Source organism: Gadus chalcogrammus, chromosome 17 (genome assembly GCF_026213295.1).
Source record: "Gadus chalcogrammus isolate NIFS_2021 chromosome 17, NIFS_Gcha_1.0, whole genome shotgun sequence".
Lineage (NCBI taxonomy): Eukaryota > Metazoa > Chordata > Actinopteri > Gadiformes > Gadidae > Gadus > Gadus chalcogrammus.
Genome location: NC_079428.1, coordinates 449,316 through 474,667, shown reverse-complemented (window position 1 = coordinate 474,667; position 25,352 = coordinate 449,316). Strand labels below are relative to the sequence as shown.

General features: G+C 48.0%; 2 protein-coding genes across 2 annotated transcripts in view; both read right to left on the bottom strand.

Moving 5' to 3' along the window:
- LOC130370370 (sperm-associated antigen 17-like) overlaps positions 1 to 9,724 on the bottom strand; it is a 19,305-nt gene extending 9,581 nt beyond the window's left edge. The window contains exons 1-11 of the mRNA XM_056576131.1: positions 9,629 to 9,724; positions 8,235 to 8,375; positions 7,803 to 7,862; positions 6,257 to 6,385; positions 5,836 to 6,031; positions 4,748 to 4,912; positions 4,221 to 4,366; positions 2,376 to 2,495; positions 2,133 to 2,190; positions 1,928 to 2,019; positions 1,522 to 1,773 (exon numbers count right to left, since the gene is read on the bottom strand). Of these exons, the coding sequence (XP_056432106.1) occupies positions 1,522 to 1,773; positions 1,928 to 2,019; positions 2,133 to 2,190; positions 2,376 to 2,495; positions 4,221 to 4,366; positions 4,748 to 4,912; positions 5,836 to 6,031; positions 6,257 to 6,385; positions 7,803 to 7,862; positions 8,235 to 8,375; positions 9,629 to 9,724 (1,455 nt within the window). The remainder of the gene's footprint in view (positions 1 to 1,521; positions 1,774 to 1,927; positions 2,020 to 2,132; positions 2,191 to 2,375; positions 2,496 to 4,220; positions 4,367 to 4,747; positions 4,913 to 5,835; positions 6,032 to 6,256; positions 6,386 to 7,802; positions 7,863 to 8,234; positions 8,376 to 9,628) is intronic.
- Positions 6,323 to 21,042, bottom strand: si:dkey-6n21.12 (schwannomin-interacting protein 1). Its single transcript, XM_056575587.1, has 10 exons — positions 20,777 to 21,042; positions 20,103 to 20,480; positions 18,888 to 19,015; positions 18,315 to 18,402; positions 18,081 to 18,212; positions 16,144 to 16,258; positions 9,629 to 11,341; positions 8,235 to 8,375; positions 7,803 to 7,862; positions 6,323 to 6,385 (listed from the first exon to the last, which is right to left on the bottom strand). The coding sequence occupies exons 2-7, from the start codon at positions 20,451 to 20,453 to the stop codon at positions 11,241 to 11,243; spliced, it is 915 nt and encodes a 304-aa protein (XP_056431562.1). The 5' UTR covers positions 20,454 to 20,480; positions 20,777 to 21,042; the 3' UTR covers positions 6,323 to 6,385; positions 7,803 to 7,862; positions 8,235 to 8,375; positions 9,629 to 11,240.
- Positions 21,043 to 25,352: the final 4,310 nt, after the last annotated feature.

Sequence of the window (25,352 nt, the reverse complement as noted above, 5' to 3'; positions counted from 1 at the left end):
ACCAGAGGACTGGATGGTACTGGAACACACAGAAGGGTTCCCCTTATGTTAAGGACTCTGTGGTTCTGGTTGATAACACCAGAGGACTGGATGGTACTGGAACACACAGAAGGGTTCCCCTTATGTTAAGGACTCTGTGGTTCTGGTTGATAACACCAGAGGACTGGATGGTACTGGAACACACAGAAGGGTTCCCCTTATGTTAAGGACTCTGTGGTTCTGGTTGATAACACCAGAGGACTGGATGGTACTGGAACACACAGAAGGGTTCCCCTTATGTTAAGGACTCTGTGGTTCTGGTTGATAACACCAGAGGACTGGATGGTACTGGAACACACAGAAGGGTTCCCCTTATGTTAAGGACTCTGTGGTTCTGGTTGATAACACCAGAGGACTGGATGGTACTGGAACAGACAGAAGGGTTCCCCTTATGTTAAGGACTCTGTGGTTCTGGTTGATAACACCAGAGGACTGGATGGTACTGGAACACACAGAAGGGTTCCCCTTATGTTAAGGACTCTGTGGTTCTGGTTGATAACACCAGAGGACTGGATGGTACTGGAACACACAGAAGGGTTCCCCTTATGTTAAGGACTCTGTGGTTCTGGTTGATAACACCAGAGGACTGGATGGTACTGGAACAGACAGAAGGGTTCCCCTTATGTTAAGGACTCTGTGGTTCTGGTTGATAACACCAGAGGACTGGATGGTACTGGAACAGACAGAAGGGTTCCCCTTATGTTAAGGACTCTGTGGTTCTGGTTGATAACACCAGAGGACTGGATGGTACTGGAACACACAGAAGGGTTCCCCTTATGTTAAGGACTCTGTGGTTCTGGTTGATAACACCAGAGGACTGGATGGTACTGGAACACACAGAAGGGTTCCCCTTATGTTAAGGACTCTGTGGTTCTGGTTGATAACACCAGAGGACTGGATGGTACTGGAACACACAGAAGGGTTCCCCTTATGTTAAGGACTCTGTGGTTCTGGTTGATAACACCAGAGGACTGGATGGTACTGGAACACACAGAAGGGTTCCCCTTATGTTAAGGACTCTGTGGTTCTGGTTGATAACACCAGAGGACTGGATGGTACTGGAACACACAGAAGGGTTCCCCTTATGTTAAGGACTCTGTGGTTCTGGTTGATAACACCAGAGGACTGGATGGTACTGGAACACACAGAAGGGTTCCCCTTATGTTAAGGACTCTGTGGTTCTGGTTGATAACACCAGAGGACTGGATGGTACTGGAACACACAGAAGGGTTCCCCTTATGTTAAGGACTCTGTGGTTCTGGTTGATAACACCAGAGGACTGGATGGTACTGGAACACACAGAAGGGTTCCCCTTATGTTAAGGACTCTGTGGTTCTGGTTGATAACACCAGAGGACTGGATGGTACTGGAACACACAGAAGGGTTCCCCTTATTTTAAGGACTCTGTGGTTCTGGTTGATAACACCAGAGGACTGGATGGTACTGGAACAGACAGAAGGGTTCCCCTTATGTTTTGCAGACCTTGCTGTGCTTCTGGCCTGGGGATAACGTGCGTCTCCTCTCCTCCTCTGGGAGGAGGTGCTGCAGCATGCGTCTCCTCTCCTCCTCTGGGAGGAGGTGCTCCAGCATGCGTCTCCGCTCCTCCTGGCTCCGAGCCAGGGGTAAGAACTTCTCCAGCAGGCAGCGGGCCAGGCCGCGGTGGATCCCAGGGGGAGCGGGGGTGAGCTCAGGTTCAGCAACACTTTCTCCTTCCTCTGGAGGAAACATCTCCACCTAGATAGACAGAACACAGGTGTTACACACTAGACCCCCACCTTTTGCAATGGAATCAATATAAAATGAGATGAGGTGCTTTTTTATTGATCATAAGTGCCAAAATGTAAATGTGCAAATGTAGGCAGGCAGGAAGACAGGTAGACAGACAGACCTGTTCCAGCATGCAGTGTAAGATGACGGGTACAGACCAGGCCTCCGGAGGCAGCTGCTCCAGGAGGTTGTCATAGTAACGCATGTCCACATCTGTGGAGACAGGAGACAGAAGGTCTCTATTAGGACAATACTACCTCTGTTATAATCTATCAGTTAGGACAATAGAAACATGTTAGGACAATAGAAACATGTGATGGTTTTACCTCTGCTCAGGACCTTCGAAGCGTCTTCCCTTCTGGAGTTCTGGACACTCTCATCAATCTAACAGAACAAATAGCAATGATATGGTGATGAGGTACCTGTGGTCATAGGGGTGTGTGTGTGTGTGTGTGTGTGTGTGTGTGTGTGTGTGTGTGTGTGTGTGTGTGTGTGTGTGTGTGTGTGTGTGTGTGTGTGTGTGTGTGTGTGTGTGTGTGTGTGTGTGTGTGTGTGTGTGTGGTCCTCACTATAGTAGGTATGGTGGTAAGGTGCAGGTGTTCCAGGTAGTTCTGATGTTCTCTCTGCTGGGCCAGCCAGGCGTAGATCAGACAGGCCACGCCCTCGAAGATATACCCTCCCAACGCCAACTAGAGCACACATCAACACTCATGAAGACATCGAAACGTCCGTCTACATGTGTTAACACTGACTGTCCCTCACATGTGGAGCTGACTTCATCTGGGGCCGGTTGCACCAACTGGGCGTAACTAAGCCTGGTCGTAACTGCTAAGTAGGTCTTAGTTACGACCTGGTGTTAGAATGGAACTAACGCCGGTTGCACCAACGGGACTTACGCCTGGTCTTAACTACGCCCGGTCTTAGCCATGCGCGGCCATGTGAATGTTCCATGGTATGCGCATATCACCGCGTTGCTAGGATACCTCGTGACAACAGCTGTTTACTATTTTACTTGACATGCTGTTGGACACTGAAATAAATAATTCATTCGTTCACTCATTGTCATTCATCAATTGTGTTAATGCCTAACAATAAAACACTGCAAACGAATATAATTAAAATATGTATTTGTAATGTCTGGTTTACGGCGAGCAGGCATTTAGACGGGAATGGTTCTGTAGGAGAGATTTGTTTAATGTGTCGGCCTGTATAAAATATATAAACATAGTTAAAACAACATTCACAACTGATTATAAGTTGAGAACGGACTAATCGGCCAGCGATATCTTCCCGACAGGCAGTCGATCTGTGAACACTGATCATATCGCCGGCTGTGCTTTGAAATGCAGTTTAGCGAAGCGTTGCAAGGATGGTGGTAAAGCTGCATTGGATTGGCTGTAATTGCTATAGAAACAGCCTGGAATTTCAACTCTACGCCTGCCCCTGACCAGGCGTAGGATTTACGCCTGGTCTTAGTGAAAAGAACGCTAAGCCCAGTTGGTGCAACCGGCGTAACGGTTAGGTTGGACTTAGAACGCCAAGTTACGACCAGGTGTAGTTACGACCAGGCGTAGTTACGACCAGGCGTAGTTACGACCAGGCGTAGTTACGACCAGGCTTACGCCCAGTTGGTGCAACCGGCCCCAGGAGCTTAAGTTTACGCCTTAGGTTTAAGCGTTAGGTATAAGAGTATGGTTAATGGGTAAGTTTTAAGGGTAAGGTTTAAGGGTAAGGTTTAAGGGTTAGGTTTAAGGGTTAGGTCTAAGGGTTAGGTTTAGGCCTAAGGTTTAAGCGTTAGGTTTAAGGGTTAGCTTTAAGGGTTAGGACTAAGTGTTAGTTTTCAGGGATAGGTTTAAGCGTTAGGGTTAGGTTTAAGCATAGAGTTAGGGTTAGGGTTAGGTTTAAGCGTTGGGGTTAAGTTTAGGTTTAAGCGTTAGGGTTGGGTTTAAGCGTTAGGGTTGGGTTTTAGCGTTGGGGTTAGGGTTAGGGTTAAGGACCAGCTCACCGTGGCTCCAGGATCATTGAAGCGGTTAGCGTTAGCGTTAGGGTTAGCGTTAGCGTTAGGGTTAAGGGTTAAGGACCAGCTCACCATGGCTCCAGGATCATTGAAGCGGTTAGCGTTAGCGTTAGGGTAAGCGTTAAGGGTTAAGGACCAGCTCACCGTGGCTCGAGGATCATTGAAGCGGTTAGCGTTAGCGTTAGCGTTAACGTTAGCGTTAGGGTTAGGGTTAGGTTAAGGACCAGCTCACCGTGGCTCCAGGATCATTGAAGCGGTTAGCGTTAGCGTTAACGTTAGCGTTAGGGTTAGGGTTAAGGACCAGCTCACCGTGGCTCCAGGATCATTGAAGCGGTTAGCGTTAGCGTTAGCGTTAACGTTAGCGTTAGGGTTAGGGTTAGGTTAAGGACCAGCTCACCGTGGCTCCAGGATCATTGAAGCGGTCCCCCACGGTGAGGCTGAGACGAGCCAGGTCATGGAGCTTAGAGCGGACGGGCCCCCCCTCCAGGACCCGTCCCAGGGTGGACCAGAACTCCTCCAGCTGCTGGGCCGTCCCGGGCCGCTCTGCAACACAACACACATACTTACTAATCCTAGTTATTGTTCAATAAAAAAGGAAACACCTATTCACTGTAGTTATTGCAAAAAGAAAAAATTAAGTATAAGCATGATAAGTAGCAGAAGTAGGCTACTATTATAGCGCTAATAGTACTTCTACTATTCATCATGGTACTACTTCTTCTACTACTTGTCGTGCTAATAGCACTTCTACTACTAATACGACTCATTATCAGACTTATACTACTACTTAATCATACTACTATCGGTGGTTCAAACTATCACTTCAGTTTTGCCATTTGTTTGATTCTAACCCTTTTGTCCACTATTCGAGGTTACCAAAGGAGATTGTATGTTGTGTATGTTATGTATTTTCCCCTTCCTCACCCCCACCCTGGCCTGAGGGGTCCCTGTCTTCTGGAGCGTGCTCCCGCTCCACCTTGATCACATGGTCCACGGCCACGCCCAGCGCCTCCAGGGCGGGCAGCAGCTGGGCCTGGTGGAAGCCCGTTAACAGGATGTAGTGCTGGGGCCCGTCCTCTGGCTCATCATCTACACACCCCGGGTTACAGGAGGGACTCTCAGCCTCTCAGAGTACACCCCGGGTTACAGGAGGGACTCTCAGCCTCTCAGAGTACACCCCGGGTTACAGGAGGGACTCTCAGCCTCTCAGAGTACACCCCGGGTTACAGGAGGGACTCTCAGCCTCTCAGAGTACACCCCGGGTTACAGGAGGGACTCTCAGCCTCTCAGAGTACACCCCGGGTTACAGGAGGGACTCTCAGCCTCTCAGAGTACACCCCGGGTTACAGTAGTTACTCTCAGCCTCTCAGAGTACACCCCGGGTTACAGTAGTTACTCTCAGCCTCTCAGAGTACTCCAGAGTACACACTGGTTTACAGTAGTTACTCTCAGCCTCTCAGAGTACTCCAGAGTACACACTGGTTTACAGTAGTTACTCTCAGCCTCTCAGAGTACTCCAGAGTACACACTGGTTTACAGTAGGTACTCTCAGCTCCTCAGAGTACTTCCACAGTAAACAGTAAATGACTGCTCTGACAGTAGAAGCTCATGAACACTGATACAACATTTGGTCTTTGACCATCCCAGAGTGTGGCTGAGGTTGTGCTCCGGACTCGGTTGAAACGTGGATCAGAGCCCCGACCCAACCCCTGACCAGTCAGGGGTTGACCATCACGATGTTAACCATCGTGATGGTTAACATCACGATGGCAGCCGCCGCGAGTAGCTTAGCCGCTAGTGAGGAGGACATTGATTCAGATGTATTCTCTACGCCGCAAGGCGTAGAGAATACTAGGTCCACTTTTAATAAGAAGTTGGAGTTAATTGCGACAGGAAGACCTACAACAGAAGACCTACAGTTGGGTTCCAGAACTAAGTGACCATGTGGTCGGCAACGGGGCGGGTAGGCTATGGCAGGTCGCGGTGCGGCGGGGCCAGATGGCGGTACGGACCTATGTACTGGACGGTCTGGACGACCTCCCCCCTCCTCTTCAGCTGGGTCTGCTTCTCGGGGCCCGGGGCCTCCGGCGCCACGCCCTTCTGGGCCTTGTTCTCCGGGGGCTTGCGCTTGGAGGCTGAGGCGGGGCCGGCCTTGCTCTGGGCCGTATCCTCAGAGCCCTCAGGGACAAAGAACAGCTCAACTCCACTCTGAGAGCGGCTGGAGAGCCGGCTCATCCAGGGAGATGCAACAAGAATATCCTTCATACCGTAAAATAGTCCTCCTTATAACTATAAAGAACAACGTGAGAAAGATTACATTTAGCAGATGTTGGGACATGTTTAGTGATGACTCTCCAATCCAACCCATGGACCCCTCAGTCCCCACCAGCCTGAACGGCTGCAGGGCAGATAGGTGCGCTTGGTTTGTCTCACCTGCCGGCCAGCCCTCCGGTGCTCGTCGCTAGCTTTGACCTGCAGCATTTGGAACTTGAGGACGAAGGCCATCAGCTCACAGGGAACGTCCTCATCTGCATCCAGCAGCAGCTTGGCTGTCTCCGTCACCTGAAGGTGTAGAAACCAGCCTCTGATGGGTCTACCAGGGCCTGGTCTCTAACCTCCGTATGGAGGTGATACCGTATACAGTAGCTAACCTGCAGCTAACTGAGAGGGGATCTCATGTGCTTAGGGCAGAGCTCAGGACCACTCATTCACCACCGTGCCTACTAGGACGGTGGTGGTCCTTAGCTCTATGACCCCTAACTGGTAGCTAAGGACCATCGTACCTCGGAGAACATACCATATGACCCCTAACTGGTACCCTAGGACCATCGTACCTCCATATGACCCCTAACTGGTACCTAGGGACCATCGTACCTCGGAGAACATACCATATGACCCCTAAATGGTACCTAAGGACCATCGTACCTACTACCTCCATATGACCCCTAACTGGTGCCTAGGGACCATCCTACCTCCATATGACCCCTAACTGGTCCCTAGGGTCCATCGTACCTCCATATGACCCCTAACTGGTGCCTAGGGACCATCCTACCTCCATATGACCCCTAACTGGTCCCTAGGGACCATCGTACCTCCATATGACCCCTAACTGGTGCCTAGGGACCATCATACCTCCATATGACCCCTAACTGGTGCCTAGGGACCATCATACCTCCATATGACCCCTAACTGGTGCCTAGGGACCATCCTACCTCCATATGACCCCTAACTGGTCCCTAGGGACCATCGTACCTCCATATGACCCCTAACTGGTGCCTAGGGACCATCATACCTCCATATGACCCCTAACTGGTGCCTAGGGACCATCCTACCTCCATATGACCCCTAACTGGTCCCTAGGGACCATCGTACCTCCATATGACCCCTAACTGGTGCCTAGGGACCATCCTACCTCCATATGACCCCTAACTGGTGCCTAGGGACCATCGTACCTCCATATGACCCCTAACTGGTGCCTAGGGACCATCGTACCTCCATATGACCCCTAACTGGTGCCTAGGGACCATCCTACCTCCATATGACCCCTAACTGGTCCCTAGGGTCCATCGTACCTCCATATGACCCCTAACTGGTGCCTAGGGACCATCGTACCTACTACCTCCATATGACCCCTAACTGGTGCCTAGGGACCATCCTACCTCCATATGACCCCTAACTGGTCCCTAGGGACCATCGTACCTCCATATGACCCCTAACTGGTGCCTAGGGACCATCGTACCTCCATATGACCCCTAACTGGTGCCTAGGGACCATCGTACCTCCATATGACCCCTAACTGGTGCCTAGGGACCATCCTACCTCCATATGACCCCTAACTGGTGCCTAGGGACCATCGTACCTCCATATGACCCCTAACTGGTGCCTAGGGACCATCATACCTCCATATGACCCCTAACTGGTCCCTAGGGACCATCGTACCTCCATATGACCCCTAACTGGTGCCTAGGGACCATCGTACCTCGTAGAACATGGGGAGGTCTTTGGGCCTCTTGGCTTTGGGGTTTCCCAGGTCATGGATCTGAAGCAAGAGTGCAGAACAAGGAATGCTTTGTGGTTCTTTCTTCAATTCAAATATATTCCACCAAAAGAAACATAAATCATCTTAATCATTTTAACTGACACGGAGAGTAGACAATGACAAAGTAAAAGACTTCAGATTTCCATACGCTTGTTTCATATAGTGGCTTATTGAATACTGGACTATAATAATATAGTGAGTCCTGCTTCAACCGAACTGAATGACTCCATCGGTCCGATTTGAGGAACTCAATCCTCTGCGACCTGGCCGGACCTCCTTCTCGGGGGTCTCTCTGGCAGACCATATGGAGCAGTACCCTGTTACAGAGCAGAGCATGACGACCCCTTCCAGGCCGTCACCGACGGGTCCTACCGTGGACTCGACAGCCGCCCGACTCAACAGGGTGAAGAGCCTGCGTTGGGGCTGCTGCACGGCCAGCTGTAGAGCCCCCATCAGCTCCTCTTCTGCTGGGGCTCCCCCAACCACCAGGGACACACAGGCCCTCCATGAACCCTGGAGACACAGACTGAGCATCATCACGCTGAATCAGGGCTGGAGGAGGGGACGTCTGCCCCCCCCGGTCTGCAGCTTAACCTGTACTCAACGGGGGAAGATGACCCCTCATGGTCTGCTCCTTAATTACCTGTCTCTGTACTGTCTAACCACTACCTGCTCCTTAATGACCTGTCTCTGTACTGTCTAACCCCTACCTGCTCCTTAATGACCTGTCCCTGTACTGTCTAACCCCTACCTGCTCCTTAATGACCTGTCCCTGTACTGTCTAACCCCTACCTGCTCCTTAATGACCTGTCTCTGGACTGTCTAACCCCTACCCCCTCCTTAATGACCTGTCTCTGTACCGTCTAACCCCTACCTGCTCCTTAATGACCTGTCTCTGTACTGTCTAACCCCTACCTGCTCCTTAATGACCTGTCCCTGTACCGTCTAACCCCTACCTGCTCCTTAATGACTTGTCTCTGGACTGTCTAACCCCTACCTGCTCCTTAATGACCTGTCTCTGTACTGTCTAACCCCTACCTGCTCCTTAATGACCTGTCTCTGTACTGTCTAACCCCTACCTGCTCCTTAATGACCTGTCTCTGTACTGTCTAACCCCTACCTGCTCCTTAATGACCTGTCTCTGTACTGTCTAACCCCTACCTGCTCCTTAATGACCTGTCTCTGTACTGTCTAACCCCTACCTGCTCCTTAATGACCTGTCTCTGTACGGTCCAACCCCTACCTGCTCCTTAATGACCTGTCTCTGGACTGTCTAACCCCTACCTGCTCCTTAATGACCTGTCTCTGTACGGTCCAACCCCTACCTGCTCCTTAATGACCTGTCTCTGGACTGTCTAACCCCTACCTGCTCCTTAATGACCTGTCTCTGGACTGTCTAACCCCTACCTGCTCCTTAATGACCCGTCTCTGTACTGTCCAACCCCTACCTGCTCCTTACTGACCTGTCTCTGTACTGTCTAACTCCGCATTCAGCCACCAGAGGGCAGAATGATCCGGTTCTGTCTAGAACTGACAAGCTTGATTAGCGTATGGGGGTAAGAAGAGCAGAAGGGGTTCTGAACACATAACCTCAACGGGGGTTAGTGAGGCAGAAGGGATCCTGAACAGATAACCTAAACGGGGGTTAGTTAATGCAGAAGGGGTTCTGAACAGATAACCTAAACGGGGGTTGGTGATGCAGAAGGGGTTCTGAACAGATAACCTAAACGGGGGTTGGTGATGCAGAAGGGGTTCTGAACACATACCTCCTCAAACGGCGCAGTCCTCAACCCGTCCTCCCAGCCTGGGTTCGTCGCCGCCGCCGCCATCGTCTGGCCGCTGCGACCTCTCTTAGGAGGCATCTGTTCAACGGGCTACAATATAACGCCTAGAATGACGTTGCCTATACAAATTATGTTAGTAATTAATGACGTTACTTTGACAGCGTATTTAACTTTAACCTCTGGTTTTAGTGAACGGTCCTTACGACAGCGCGTCGTCCGGGTTACCTAACAACGTCTCTAGGCGACGTCGTTATGGCAACAACTGTTGGAAGAACGCCGTGACTTCCGGCTGTTCTGAGGACCCCTTACCTTACCTCATCGTCACCTGGTAATAATGTAAAACTAGAAGAGGTTTTAGTATTAGCTAGGAAATAAACTACAACTAGTGGTAATTCATTAATAATAATCTAAAGATAGAGCAAGTTGGATTCCATACTTTATTATTTCTTTACCGTTGTGTCGAGCATGATGGATCGACAGAAGTATCAGTAACATTCTCCCACTCTTCACCTATTGCATACTAGAGCGACCCATGAATAGAATTGTTGGCTTACGTTGTTTCCTTTGGTAAGGTTAGTTCATCCACCAACATGTGGGGTAACTCCCTCGCCCTGTAATAGCATCCAATGATGAACCACTAGCATCAAATCATCTTACAGCTGGGAGGAAAATCTAAATGTAATATTTTCACAGGAAAAATTAAGTCAGATTTTACAAAGATATACGTTACATTAGCGGCGGGTGATCCATTCGTTTGAAAACTGTATACTTTTTTGGTAAGTGTGTTTTTTTAGAAAAAACTAATTATTTGAACCGGTCAGTCTTAAAAAGCATTTTAAATGTTAAAAATACACATCCTTAATAGGCAGCTTGAAATGGAGATCTTAATGCTTTTTAGGAATAAAAAAATGCAACAAATATATGATCAAGGAGCTTAACACAAGGGTTAAACAGTTCCACACATTCTTAAAAAGAAAACATGCAAAAATAGCAAGACACCGATGACAGCTTTGGCAGTGTTCATTGGTCAATCCAAGGAGCTGAAGATAATATCTGGGTCTTCATAGGTCAATCCAAGGAGCGGAAGATCCTATGCGAGTCTTCATTGGTCAATCCAAGGAGCTGAAGATCCTATCTGAGTCTTTATTGGTCAATCCAAGGAGCTGAAGATCCTATCTGAGTCTTTATTGGTCCATCCAAGGAGCTGACGAAGCGTGCTACTAATAGCATATGAGGTCATCCAAGAGGGTCATGGAGAACTGAGATCATAGAGAGGTGAGGCCTGAGAGAAGCGAGGTCATAAAGAAGTGATGTCAAAGAACGTCATAGAGGAGTAAGGTCATAGAGAAGAAAGGTCATACAGAAGTGAGGTCATAGAGAATTGATGTCAGAGAGTCATAGAGAAGTGAGACACAGAGAAGGGAGGTCATAGAGGGGTGAGGTCATAGAGAGGTGAGGTCATAGAGAGGTGAGGTCATAGGGATGAGGTCATAGGGGTGAGGTCATAGGGGTGAGGTCATAGAGAGGTGAGGTCATAGGGGTGTGGTCATAGAGAGGTGAGGTCATAGAGAGACGAGGTCATAGAAAGGTGAGGTCATAGAGAGGTGAGGTCCTGGACCTCGACCAGCATGGCATCTTGCTCGGTCCTCAGTTGGTCTCTGGTCTGGAGGAGACCCACCAGCTCCGAGTTCAGATCTGCAGAAACAACACTGGGCGTTAGTTCAGAGGGCTGACAGTGGTCTGTCGAGGAGCCGCCCCCAGTCCCCTGGAGACGCTGAGTCCCAGCCCTCCCTTCAGCTAGCTGAGCTGCTTCAGACCTTTAGACTGGGTTATTCCAACAGTCCTCTGAAGTGACAATACCATCAAAGAATATAGAAACAAAGCAAATGGTTGTTAGAGAAAGATCAAATGCTTCATAGAAAACTTTACTACAGCGGTGTTAAATACTCGATTCTGGTTGGCCAATGCATTCCAAGGGTGTGCATTCATTTTCAATAACTGGACACCTCTGTTTTTAACACTTCTGAATCAATGCACTACAAATACACCATAAACAACAATGATGAAATACAAGGAGAGGATTCCTTGACTAAGTAAAAACGTCTCAAAGCACCCCAGAACCCCAGTTGATGAAGTGGTCCAAGAAGCATTATCTTTACCATAACAGATCAAATAATATCTATTCATTGTTGCCAACTGTGGTAAAATCAGTTTTAGCCAACCTCATAGCCTCATGTTAGAGAAGCCATGCATGTCGTACATTACCCTAATGAAACCCTGACTCCAAATGAAAACTAACTTATGGCTTTAAAGTTATATTCCCAGAACTGCATAAAGAATTGGAGAACAATTCAATTATGTTGAAAATATATTGCTCCTAACAATACTAAAATGTATCAAGATCACCCTTTCCACCACCAGGGGTGGCAGAAAAGCCAACTCCAGTGTTTGATAAGAAGGTCTAGCAGCTCCCCCAGTGGACTGAACCAACTGGTTTGCTGATCGGTCCATCCTACCTGGAGGATTTCACCAGAGTTATAAACATCATCAACACATCAACCTCTAGTTTAAACATCCCACGGTTAAATAGTGACATAAAGCGAAAGGACTCTTTCCTGTAGGAAACACCTGGGATCTGATTTATAACCGCTGCGTACGCACAAAACGGGGCTGAAAGTGGCATACGTGACTTTCCACGCCAAGGTTGTGATCTATAAAACTAACTTGACGGGTGAATGTGCGCAGCCCTAAGCAAACTCTGACCCATGCGTACGCATGGTTTGGAGGAAAAGGAGAATTGGCGACACAGACGGTGTGGTGGTGAAGTGAAGTCAGACAGAAGAAATGTAGAGTGAGAACAACGATTATGTTTTATCATCGCCCTTCATAAGTTTAATTTCAACCCGTATCATGCGTTGAATCTATGTAATCAGAATAATTTAAGTCAACTGCGTTATTTCTCAGTTATAACTCCAGAAACATCTCCTTAGAATCTAAATGAAAATTCAAAATGAAAACTCTCTATATTTAATCCCGTCACTCCATACTGTCCACTGACGGCGCATGAATAAAGCATCTGTCCAACATGTGTCAATAACATAATATTTTTATGTGACACTGTAAACACATAATCAAATGTCAATTAAATCCCAAGTGTGGAAAACCAAGCCACACTCCTCATCACAACCGTTATATTATTGTCCGTTCCTCTTGATGCTTTTCATGACAAATCAGGCATTAAAAAGGGGTAATGTTCAAGAACATTTCACGTGGGTGATTCCAAACTGATTATCCAAGGTGTTCTCGGTCAGTCTTATTACCGTAACCCTATAAATACAGCGGTGAGCCCCGTGCGTAATGCTGCACCATGGCACTGCTGGCACTGCTGGAGGACCATGCAATTATCAGGATTCGGAGGGAGAGGGTCTTCAGGGACCATAACGATTTATTGGTACATAAAAATATGTACCTTTAGTCAGACCACTTCTTTTTTAATCCTGGGACTGTGCGCTCCGTGCCACTGACAGAGTTCACTGCTGCAGCAACATGTTGCTACTCACTCTGCTTTTTGTTGTTAGTGATCCCAATCCTGTGACCGCCGAACAAAACGGAGTTGAAGTGTCAACCTCCGTCAACCTCCGTGAAATTTCGCTTTTTTGATTTTCTCAGTCCTTCAGCCATTGTTTCCGACAAGACATTATACTTGCATCTGAGTCTGTTTTATATGCAGATCGCATTCATGAGGTCGTTTGCATTGACCATTTATGGTTAAAAAGGGGCGTGTACAGGGCGGAACATGAAGCTGATTCAGCTGCGCACACTTGTAGGCACTCTGTGATTTATAAAGCAAAGATTGCTTAGAGGTGTGCGTACGCAGGGTTTTATAAGTCTGAATATTTTTTGGCGCACGCAAAACTTGGCTTTTGGGCGTACGTACACTTTTAGTAAAGATCCCACGCACAGTTTTATAAATGAGACCCCTGAACATGTAGCAGAGTGCTCCAGCAGTGAGTGTAACACCTGAACATGCAGCAGAGTGCTCCAGCAGTGAGTGTAACACCTGAACATGTAGCAGAGTGCTCCAGCAGAAGGTGGGTGTAACACCTGAACATGTAGCAGAGTGCTCCAGCAGAAGGTGAGTGTAACACCTGAACATGCAGCAGAGTGCTCCAGCAGAAGGTGAGTGTAACACCTGAACATGCAGCAGAGTGCTCCAGCAGAAGGTGAGTGTAACACCTGAACATGTAGCAGAGTGCTCCAGCAGTGAGTGTAACACCTGAACATGCAGCAGAGTGCTCCAGCAGTGAGTGTAACACCTGAACATGTAGCAGAGTGCTCCAGCAGAAGGTGAGTGTAACACCTGAACATGCAGCAGAGTGCTCCAGCAGAAGGTGAGTGTAACACCTGAACATGCAGCAGAGTGCTCCAGCAGAAGGTGAGTGTAACACCTGAACATGTAGCAGAGTGCTCCAGCAGAAGGTGAGTGTAACACCTGAACATGCAGCAGAGTGCTCCAGCAGTGAGTGTAACACCTGAACATGTAGCAGAGTGCTCCAGCAGAAGGTGAGTGTAACACCTGAACATGTAGCAGAGTGCTCCAGCAGAAGGTGAGTGTAACACCTGAACATGTAGCAGAGTGCTCCAGCAGAAGGTGAGTGTAACACCTGAACATGTAGCAGAGTGCTCCAGCAGAAGGTGAGTGTAACACCTGAACATGCAGCAGAGTGCTCCAGCAGTGAGTGTAACACCTGAACATGCAGCAGAGTGCTCCAGCAGTGAGTGTAACACCTGAACATGCAGCAGAGTGCTCCAGCAGAAGGTGAGTGTAACACCTGAACATGTAGCAGAGTGCTCCAGCAGAAGGTGAGTGTAACACCTGAACATGCAGCAGAGTGCTCCAGCAGTGAGTGTAACACCTGAACATGTAGCAGAGTGCTCCAGCAGAAGGTGAGTGTAACACCTGAACATGTAGCAGAGTGCTCCAGCAGAAGGTGAGTGTAACACCTGAACATGTAGCAGAGTGCTCCAGCAGAAGGTGAGTGTAACACCTGAACATGTAGCAGAGTGCTCCAGCAGAAGGTGAGTGTAACACCTGAACATGCAGCAGAGTGCTCCAGCAGTGAGTGTAACACCTGAACATGCAGCAGAGTGCTCCAGCAGTGAGTGTAACACCTGAACATGTAGCAGAGTGCTCCAGCAGAAGGTGAGTGTAACACCTGAACATGCAGCAGAGTGCTCCAGCAGTGAGTGTAACACCTGAACATGCAGCAGAGTGCTCCAGCAGAAGGTGAGTGTAACACCTGAACATGCAGCAGAGTGCTCCAGCAGTGAGTGTAACACCTGAACATGCAGCAGAGTGCTCCAGCAGTGGGTGTAACACCTGAACATGCAGCAGAGTGCTCCAGCAGTGGGTGTAACACCTGAACATGCAGCAGAGTGCTCCAGCAGTGAGTGTAACACCTGAACATGCAGCAGAGTGCTCCAGCAGAAGGTGAGTGTAACACCTGAACATGTAGCAGAGTGCTCCAGCAGTGAGTGTAACACCTGAACATGCAGCAGAGTGCTCCAGCAGAAGGTGAGTGTAACACCTGAACATGTAGCAGAGTGCTCCAGCAGTGAGTGTAACACCTGAACATGCAGCAGAGTGCTCCAGCAGAAGGTGAGTGTAACACCTGAACATGCAGCAGAGTGCTCCAGCAGAAGGTGAGTGTAACACCTGAACATGTAGCAGAGTGCTCCAGCAGTGAGTGTAACACCTGAACATGTAGCAGAGTGCTCCAGCAGTGAGTGTAACACCTGAACATGCAGCAGAGTGCTCCAGCAGTGAGTGTAACACCTGAACATGCAGCAGAGTGCTCCAGCAGTGAGTGTAACACCTGAACATGCAGCAGAGTGCTCCAGCAGTGAGTGTAACACCTGAACATGCAGCAGAGTGCTCCAGCAGAAGGTGAGTGTAACACCTGAACATGCAGCAGAGTGCTCCAGCAGAAGGTGAGTGTAACACCTGAACATGTAGCAGAGTGCTCCAGCAGTGAGTGTAACACCTGAACATGCAGCAGAGTGCTCCAGCAGTGAGTGTAACACCTGAACATGTAGCAGAGTGCTCCAGCAGTGAGTGTAACACCTGAACATGCAGCAGAGTGCTCCAGCAGTGAGTGTAACACCTGAACATGCAGCAGAGTGCTCCAGCAGTGAGTGTAACACCTGAACATGTAGCAGAGTGCTCCAGCAGTGAGTGTAACACCTGAACATGTAGCAGAGTGCTCCAGCAGAAGGTGAGTGTAACCCCTGAACATGCAGCAGAGTGCTCCAGCAGAAGGTGAGTGTAACACCTGAACATGTAGCAGAGTGCTCCAGCAGTGAGTGTAACACCTGAACATGTAGCAGAGTGCTCCAGCAGTGAGTGTAACACCTGAACATGCAGCAGAGTGCTCCAGCAGTGAGTGTAACACCTGAACATGTAGCAGAGTGCTCCAGCAGGGAGTGATGAGACCCACCTTGTATGGCCTGGCTGAGGGAGGCTCTCAGGACCCCCAGCTGCTTGGGGTCGGAGCCCTGGAGGGCCCGTTGGTCCAGGGTCGTCCTCACCAGGGGACTTCTAGGGGCCGCTGCCTGGCTCAGAGGACGCGGAACAACACAACACACAACCATTCAGAGGCCGTTGGGGATCAGGGCTACAGGAACACTCTACCATAATTTAAACCTCTTCAAAACCTAGGAGAAGAAAGTACCTACCAGAGCCTTCACCCTAGAGAGTTGACACAGATATACCAGAGCCTTCGTTCCAGAGAGTAGACACAGATATACCAGAGCCTTCACTCTAGAGAGTAGGCACAGATAAACCAGAGCCTTCGCTCTAGAGCAGGGGTGCCCAACCAGTCGATCGCGGTCTACCAGTAGATCGCCGACAGATCCCAAGTCGATCGCGAAGGGGTGAAGAAAAAAAAAAAAAAAAATTTTTTTTTTTTTTTTTTTTTTTAATGAAATTAAATTTGCGCGGTAGCATATACGCGCGGTAGCGCATGTGCTGTTAACAGCAGTTGAAAGCCGTCAACAGTAGTTACACACTCCTAAACGTTGGCATGGCTGAGGGGAAACAAGCTAAGACCTACCATTTTCACCCTGAGTGGGAGGAAGATTATTGATTATCGTTGAGAAGGTGCCGTGCGCAGACGGAATGAAACCCCCATTGAAGTCCGTAGGTTCACGATACAACCCCCCCCCCCGTCAACAATTGTTCTCTACCCCCCCCCCCCCCCCCCCCCGGCTTGAAGGTAGGTTTGCTGGTAGATCTCGGGAGGTTGGCTACTTGAAAAGTAGATCTTGGGTCAAAAAAGGTTGGGCACCCCTGCTCTAGAGAGTAGACAGATATACCAGAGCCTTCACTCTAGAGAGTAGACACAGATATACCAGAGCCTTCGCTCTAGAGAGTTGACACAGATATACCAGAGCCTTCGTTTTAGAGAGTTGACACAGATATACCAGAGCCTTCGCTCTAGAGAGTAGACACAGATATACCAGAGCCTTCACTCTAGAGAGTTGACACAGATATACCAGAGCCTTCACTCAGGAGAGTAGACACAGATATACCAGAGCCTTCGCTCTAGAGAGTAGATGTACCAGAGCCTTCACTCTAGAGTTGACACAGATATACCAGAGCCTTCGCTCTAGAGAGTTGACACAGATATACCAGAGCCTTCGCTCTAGAGAGTTGACACAGATGTACCAGAGCCTTCGCTCCAGAGAGTAGACACAGATATACCAGAGCCTTCACTCTAGAGAGTAGACACAGATATACCAGAGCCTTCACTCTAGAGAGTAGACACAGATATACCAGAGCCTTCGCTCTAGAGAGTTGACACAGATATACCAGAGCCTTTGCTCTAGAGAGTTGACACAGATATACCAGAGCCTTCGTTTTAGAGAGTCAACATACATATACCAGAGCCTTCGCTCCAGTGAGTAGACACAGATATACCGGAGCCTTCGCTCTAGACTAGAGAGTTGACACAGATGTACCAGAGCCTTCACTCTAGAGAGTAGACACAGATGTACCAGAGCCTTCACTCTAGAGAGTATACACAGATATACCAGAGCCTTCACTCTAGAGAGTTGACACAGATATACCAGAGCCTTCACTCTAGAGAGTTGACACAGATGTACCAGAGCCTTCACTCTAGAGAGTAGACACAGATGTACCAGAGCCTTCGCTCTAGAGAGTAGACACAGATATACCAGAGCCTTCACTCTAGAGAGTTGACACAGATATACCAGAGCCTTCGCTCTAGAGAGTTGACACAGATGTACCAGAGCCTTCGCTCTAGAGAGTTGACACAGATGTACCAGATATACATGATACATAGTCCCAGCGCTGGGCTCCACGGTGGAGGTTCCTATCCAGTGCTACTGCCTGAGGCGCGTCGGCTGCGGTCACCTGGCGTGTGAGGTCTGTCCTCAGCCGGGCCCTTAGCGCCCTTAGGGCCCTCCGGAGGCCGCTGAGGGGGTGGCTCTTCTCCTGGGCGGTGGAGGCCGCGGGGGTCTGGCGGGGCACCTGCACCAACGCCCTCTGCAGCAGGAAGGGAGAACAACAAGGTGACCAGGTGGAGGACCCCGGTACAGAGCTTCAACACATTCTGTCGTGGGGCTTTAAGGCTGAGGAAATCTGAACCTTTTTGCTCTTTTCTTCTCTCTCAGCCTCTTCATCACTCTCGCTGTCGTTGATGAAGCACAGTTGGAGGTTGACTCGTGTCTGCAGACTGCAGAACAGAAGACATAAAAAATTATATTTATTGTAAAGACCACATTATTCTGATAAACAATAAGCTGATTCATGTGTATGGAAGCGTAATGCATTCACTAGAGATGGTGAATACCCCTACATTGTTCTTTATTAAATACCCCTACATTGTTCTTTATTAAATACCCCTACATTGTTCTTTATTAAATACCCCTACATTGTTCTTTATTAAATACCCCTACATTGTTCTTTATTAAATACCCCTACATTGTTCTTTATTAAATACCCCTACATTGTTCTTTATTAACGGCATCATAATCTCCCATTTCTGGGAATCTTTTTATGTCAAAATAATTCTGCTCAGTTTTTTTACTAAAGTCAGAACAACTCTTGGGTCGTGAGGTCCACAAAGTGGACAAACTAATAACAATACCATGGATATGACCGCTGGCACCACCCTAACTATAACTAGTAGAACTAGAACTAGTTGTCTGAGCAGGTTACCGGGAGGTGAGCTCCGTCAGGTGCCCCTCCTCCTCCCGGTCCTCCCACACCTCCGCACTCCGCAGGCTCCGCCCCTCGTCCGTCCAGCACCGCGGCAGCCCCCGCCGCTCTAGAGGACAGACCCCGTCCTGGGGGCAGAAAACACTTAGACCACGCCCCTTTAACAACACCCGCTAGAGACCACGCCCCTTTAACAACACCCGCTAGAGACCACGCCCCTTTAACAACACCCGCTAGAGACCACGCCCCTTTAACAATACCCACTAGAGACCTCCCCTTTAACAATACCCGCTAGAGACCGCCCCTTTAACAATACCTGCTAGAGACCGCCCCTTTAACAATACCCACTAGAGACCGCCCCTTTAACAATACCTGCTAGAGACCGCCCCTTTAACAATACCCACTAGAGACCACGCCCCTTTAACAATACCCGCTAGTGACCGCCACTTTAACAATACCCACTAGAGACCATGCCCCTATAACAATACCCGCTAGAGACCGCCCCTTTAACAATACCCACTAGAGACCATGCCCCTATAACAATACCCGCTAGAGACCGCCACTTTAACAATACCCACTAGAGACCACGCCCCTTTAACAATACCCGCTAGTGACCGCCACTTTAACAATACCTGCTAGAGACCACGCCCCTATAACAATTCCCTACTAGAGACCGCCCCTTTAACAATACCCACTAGAGACCGCCTCTTTAACAATACTCAGTAGAGACCGCCCCTTTAACAATACCCAGTAGAGACCACGCCCCTTTAACAATACCCCCTAGAGACCACGCCCCTTTAACAATACCCAGTAGAGACCACGCCCCTTTAACAATACCCACTAGAGACCGCCCCTTTAACAATACCCACTAGAGACCACGCCCCTTTAACAATACCCACTAGAGACCACGCCCCTTTAACAATACCCACTAGAGACCAGGTCCACCAGAGACCAGGTCCACCCGAGAGCGCTCATTGAGACACATCGTTCCATATAAGTGACATGACATCAACATTCTGTTTATCTAGTCCAGAGTAACTCGCCTTCTAACGTGAACACACCCACGCCCTCCCCACACAGAAGGGACCCCTACTGGGTTGAAGATGTAGTGATAGCTCCGTCAGAAACATTAAGGGTATATCTTTGACCAAGTGGGGTTCACATTCAGAACAACATCCCTATGCCCAGATCACTGTTCTTCTACAGATCACAGACCTTTGTCTTCTTGGGTTTTGCAAGGTCTTGTTTCTCCAGCTCTGCGATCCGCAGGCTGAGGGCCTCCCAGTGCATGATGGGAAGTCCCAGGTGGTCCTCCTGCTCCCCGGACCCCTCCTGCCAGCCCAGGTGGTCCTCCTGCTCCCCGGACCCCTCCTGCCAGCCCAGGTGGTCCTCCTGCTCCCCGGACCCCTCCTGCCAGCCCAGGTGCTCCCCGGACCCCTCCTGCCAGCCCAGGTGCTCCCCGGACCCCTCCTGCCAGGCCAGAGCCGCTCCTTCTGGGTCCTCGTCTTCAGCCTCGTCGCTCTCCTTCTCCTCCTCCCCGTGTTCCCTCTCCTTCTCGCCCTCCATCTCGGACACGGAGCTTCTGTCTATGTTCTAGGTATTAAAACATGATGAAGGATTATTGTAAAACATCTGAAACCTTATAAAGGATTATTATAAAGCATTTTAAACAGTGACGTCGTTCAGAGACAGCAGTGTTCAAACATCAGCTAGAGTTATTCTTCAAAAGGCCCATGGAGAAGGCTAGAGGACCGTATCCATGTGGCTGATGGTTCGATTCCCAGTGGCTCCTGAACCCTTGTCGGCTGGGATTTGGATTGATGTTAAAGTTGAGCTGGAAAGTCCAGAAGATCCCAAGCAGAGGTAGAATGTAACAGGACGATCCATACCTTCTGCCCATCTCCTCCAAGTTCCAGTACGAACACGTCCGACCACTTCAGCTGCGCAACAAGTCCGACCCGAGAGGTTCTTCTCCGATTCTCCCGCTCCTCTAGGGTAACTTTAGGTCTTCTTAGTATTAACTTAGTGTATTCTAGAATCTGCTTCTTATTAATAACTTAGTGTATTCTATAGTCTTAACGTTACTTAGTACTTTAAGAGTCCGGTCGTATAAAGTGGAGAAGGTCTCTTCAGGGGGCGGAGCCTAGGGTCCAGGTGTCTGGTTACACTCCTGAAGAACCGTGACGTCATATGCGTATTTACCCAATCAGCTCCCGTCTGCCGGGTCCTTCGGGTGGTCTTTGGGAATTTGAAACAGGCGGAGGTGTCTGAGGTCCGGTAAGACCCAGTGACGTCACTGATCCTAGACCTGGGTTCACCACAGACTTTAATGAATGAAGACGCTGGTCACTGAATATAAAAGCGGACCAGTAGTTTATTAGTTATGATATGAAGTGAACCAGTAGTTAATTAGTAATGGTATTAAGTGGGCCAGTAGTTTATTAGTCATGGTATAAAGTGGAACAGTAGTTTATTTGTTATGATGTAAAGTGGACCAGTAGTTTATTAGTAATGGTATAAAGAGGGCCGGTAGTTAATTAGACATGGTGTAAAGTGGATCAGTAGTTTATTAGACATGGTGTAAAGTGGATGAGAAGTTTATTAATCATGGTTCAGATGTGCCTCGGCAGCGCCCCCACGCGCTGGATGTTCAGCCTCCAGAGCCACGTCCACACACATGTTTTATCTCTTTTGTTTATTTATTTTGAATGAAACTCTAATATAAAAAAAAAAATTGTATGGTTAATCCTGACCCTGGACCAGCTGAGGCTGAATGAGGAGACCCACCTCATTCAGCCGGAGGTAGGGTGGGTCCATCTGTAACACACTATTAAAGCAACAGACAACCGTCAAAGTTTACTGACGCTGTAAGACGCATGAGAGACGCGGTAAAGCAGAAGAAGAGAAGAAAATAAAATTGATTATAATGGATACCAATTCCATAAACATAATTATTTGAATCGAAGTGAATTATTTTATTGCTGGTTAGTAAGCACATAATACCATCAGAAAATAAAATGCCAACCTCACATTTAAGAAAAACTACCGGGGGCAGTTAATTTCGACATCAACATAAATTTAGCCTCTTTATTTTCACATGTGAATTGGGATTCAAGTGGCCTAAAATATTCCTGTTGGCCAAGTCCGACTTAAGTGATTCTCACTGTGGGCGACCACCTGATTGAAATCAATACAAGAACCCATGGATCAAAAGAGCGCTTGTTGTAGTCCAACTTCGGAAAAATTGTAGTTTCGCGATAGAGACGCTAGAGGTCAGCATTACTCCCAGTCGCGCAATGACGTCGGTTAGGAAAAGTGTAGTCGAATTAATTTTAAGTGCTGTCTTTTCCAATGTTCGAAAGGAGCAATTTGGATTTGACAATCCGTAGAGGCCCATTGACACATGAGCGGAACATAATTATCATTTATATTATAACCCTTATGGTTCGGTGCTCCGGTATTTACAGTCCGAAAAGAAACTTGACACAAGAACGGCGACGGGATCGTTTCTTAAGAGTCAACCTTTCTCCAAAAATTCACAGCGACGTTTTTTTTCCCAGACGATATCTTCCCTCATCTAAAAAACAATATAAAGGCATATAAAAGCTCCACCGTCACCAGAAGACAGCCGATGGGTTCCGAGGTCGTTGCTCCACACGGACTCTTTACCAGCGGGCACCCGAACCCTTCTCACACCTGATTGGTCAATACTGATCAGGACTACAAACGGAGACGAGGGCCCTATTCGGAACGTCAAAGTTCATAACCTTTATGCCTCCTTTCCTTAACCTTTGTCGCAAACGTAATTGATAGAGGAGAGATGAAAAGGTGCTCCTTTCGAACATTGGAAAAGACAGCACTGATTAAAATGAATTCGACTCCACTTTTCCTAACCGACGTCATTACGCGATGCTGACCTATAGCGTCTCTAGCGTGAAACTACAATTTTCCGAAGTTGGACTACAACAACCGCTCTCTTCTGATCCATGGGTTCTTCTTGTATTGATTTCAATCAGGTTGTCGCCAACAGTGAGAATCACTTAGGTCGGACTTGGCCAAAGGGAATATTTAAGGCCATTTGTATCCAAGTGGGGAAAAAAAGAGGCTAAACTTATGTTGATGTTGAAATTTACTTTCTTAAATGTGAAGTTGGCTTTTTATTTTCTGATGGTGTATATTATGTAATTACTAACCAGCAAAAAATGATTTCATTTCGATTCAAATAATTACGTTTCTGGAATTGGTAGCCCTGTCCACTATAATCAATTCTCTTTCCTTCTCTTCTGCGTTACCGCGTCTCTAATGCGTCTTCGCGTAGAGTCGGTAAACTTCGTTGGTGGCCTATTGCTTTAAATATTGCCGCCGTAGATGATTATGGTACACCAATATCTCCTTTCCTTTCGTTAAGGTTGGTCAGGAGTAACCTATTCTAAAGGATGCATCGAGGCACCTTTCCTAAGCATTTTTAGAAATCGAACCACCTTTCATCCTAGTACTTCCGGGTCATCGCGTTAGGAAAATACATTTCCTATGTAAAAAAGAGAATCCGTAGAGGCCCCAGGCTTGATCTTGTCCCTTTGCCCACATGTTCTGCAATCCTATGCAGAGATACATTATGGAGATGACTAATGAGGTATACAGCAGCCATCTTGTACGAAAACCTTGTTCCATATGGACACATAAGGCTGAGTTAATTAAAATGTAATATAATCAGTCGAGACTCGACATACAATAATACAATAGAAAACAATAGAATAGCACCCCTCTACTGAGAACATCACATTAGAACAGAGAGGTGCTGTTCTACTGAGGACCTCACATTGGAACAGAGAGGTGCTGTTCTACAGAGGACCTCACATTAGAACAGAGAGGTGCTGTTCTACTGAGGACCTCACATTAGAACAGAGAGGTGCTGTTCTACTGAGGACCTCACATTAGAACAGAGAGGTGCTGTTCTACTGAGGACCTCACATTAGAACAGAGAGGTGCTGTTCTACTGAGGACCTCACATTAGAACAGAGAGGTGCTGTTCTACTGAGATCATCACAATAGAATAGCACCCCTCTACTGAGAACATCACATTAGAACAGAGAGGTGCTGTTCTACAGAGGACCTCACATTAGAACAGAGAGGTGCTGTTCTACTGAGGACCTCACATTAGAACAGAGAGGTGCTGTTCTACTGAGGACCTCACATTAGAACAGAGAGGTGCGGTTCTACTGAGATCATCACATTAGAACAGAGAGGTGCTGTTCTACAGAGGACCTCACATTAGAACAGAGAGGTGCTGTTCTACTGAGGACCTCACATTAGAACAGAGAGGTGCTGTTCTACTGAGAACATCACATTAGAACAGAGAGGTGCTGTTCTACTGAGGACCTCACATTAGAACAGAGAGGTGCTGTTCTACTGAGAACATCACATTAGAACAGAGAGGTGATGTTCTACTGAGAACATCACATTAGAACAGAGAGGTGCTGTTCTACTGAGGACCTCACATTAGAACAGAGAGGTGCTGTTCTACTGAGATCATCACATTAGAACAGAGAGGTGCTGTTCTACAGAGGACCTCACATTAGAACAGAGAGGTGCTGTTCTACTGAGGACCTCACATTAGAACAGAGAGGTGCTGTTCTACTGAGGACCTCACATTAGAACAGAGAGGTGCTGTTCTACTGAGGACCTCACATTAGAACAGAGAGGTGATGTTCTACTGAGGACCTCACATTAGAACAGAGAGGTGCTGTTCTACTGAGATCATCACATTAGAACAGAGAGGTGCTGTTCTACTGAGATCATCACATTAGAACAGAGAGGTGCTGTTCTACAGAGGACCTCACATTAGAACAGAGAGGTGCTGTTCTACTGAGGACCTCACATTAGAACAGAGAGGTGCTGTTCTACTGAGGACCTCACATTAGAACAGAGAGGTGATGTTCTACTGAGAACATCACATTAGAACAGAGAGGTGCTGTTCTACTGAGGACCTCACATTAGAACAGAGAGGTGCTGTTCTACTGAGATCATCACATTAGAACAGAGAGGTGCTGTTCTACAGAGGACCTCACATTAGAACAGAGAGGTGCTGTTCTACTGAGGACCTCACATTAGAACAGAGAGGTGCTGTTCTACTGAGGACCTCACATTAGAACAGAGAGGTGCTGTTCTACTGAGGACCTCACATTAGAACAGAGAGGTGCTGTTCTACTGAGGACCTCACATTAGAACAGAGAGGTGCTGTTCTACTGAGATCATCACATTAGAACAGAGAGGTGCTGTTCTACTGAGATCATCACATTAGAACAGAGAGGTGCTGTTCTACTGAGATCATCACATTAGAACAGAGAGGTGCTGTTCTACTGAGGACCTCACATTAGAACAGAGAGGTGCTGTTCTACTGAGGACCTCACATTAGAACAGAGAGGTGCTGTTCTACTGAGATCATCACATTAGAACAGAGAGGTG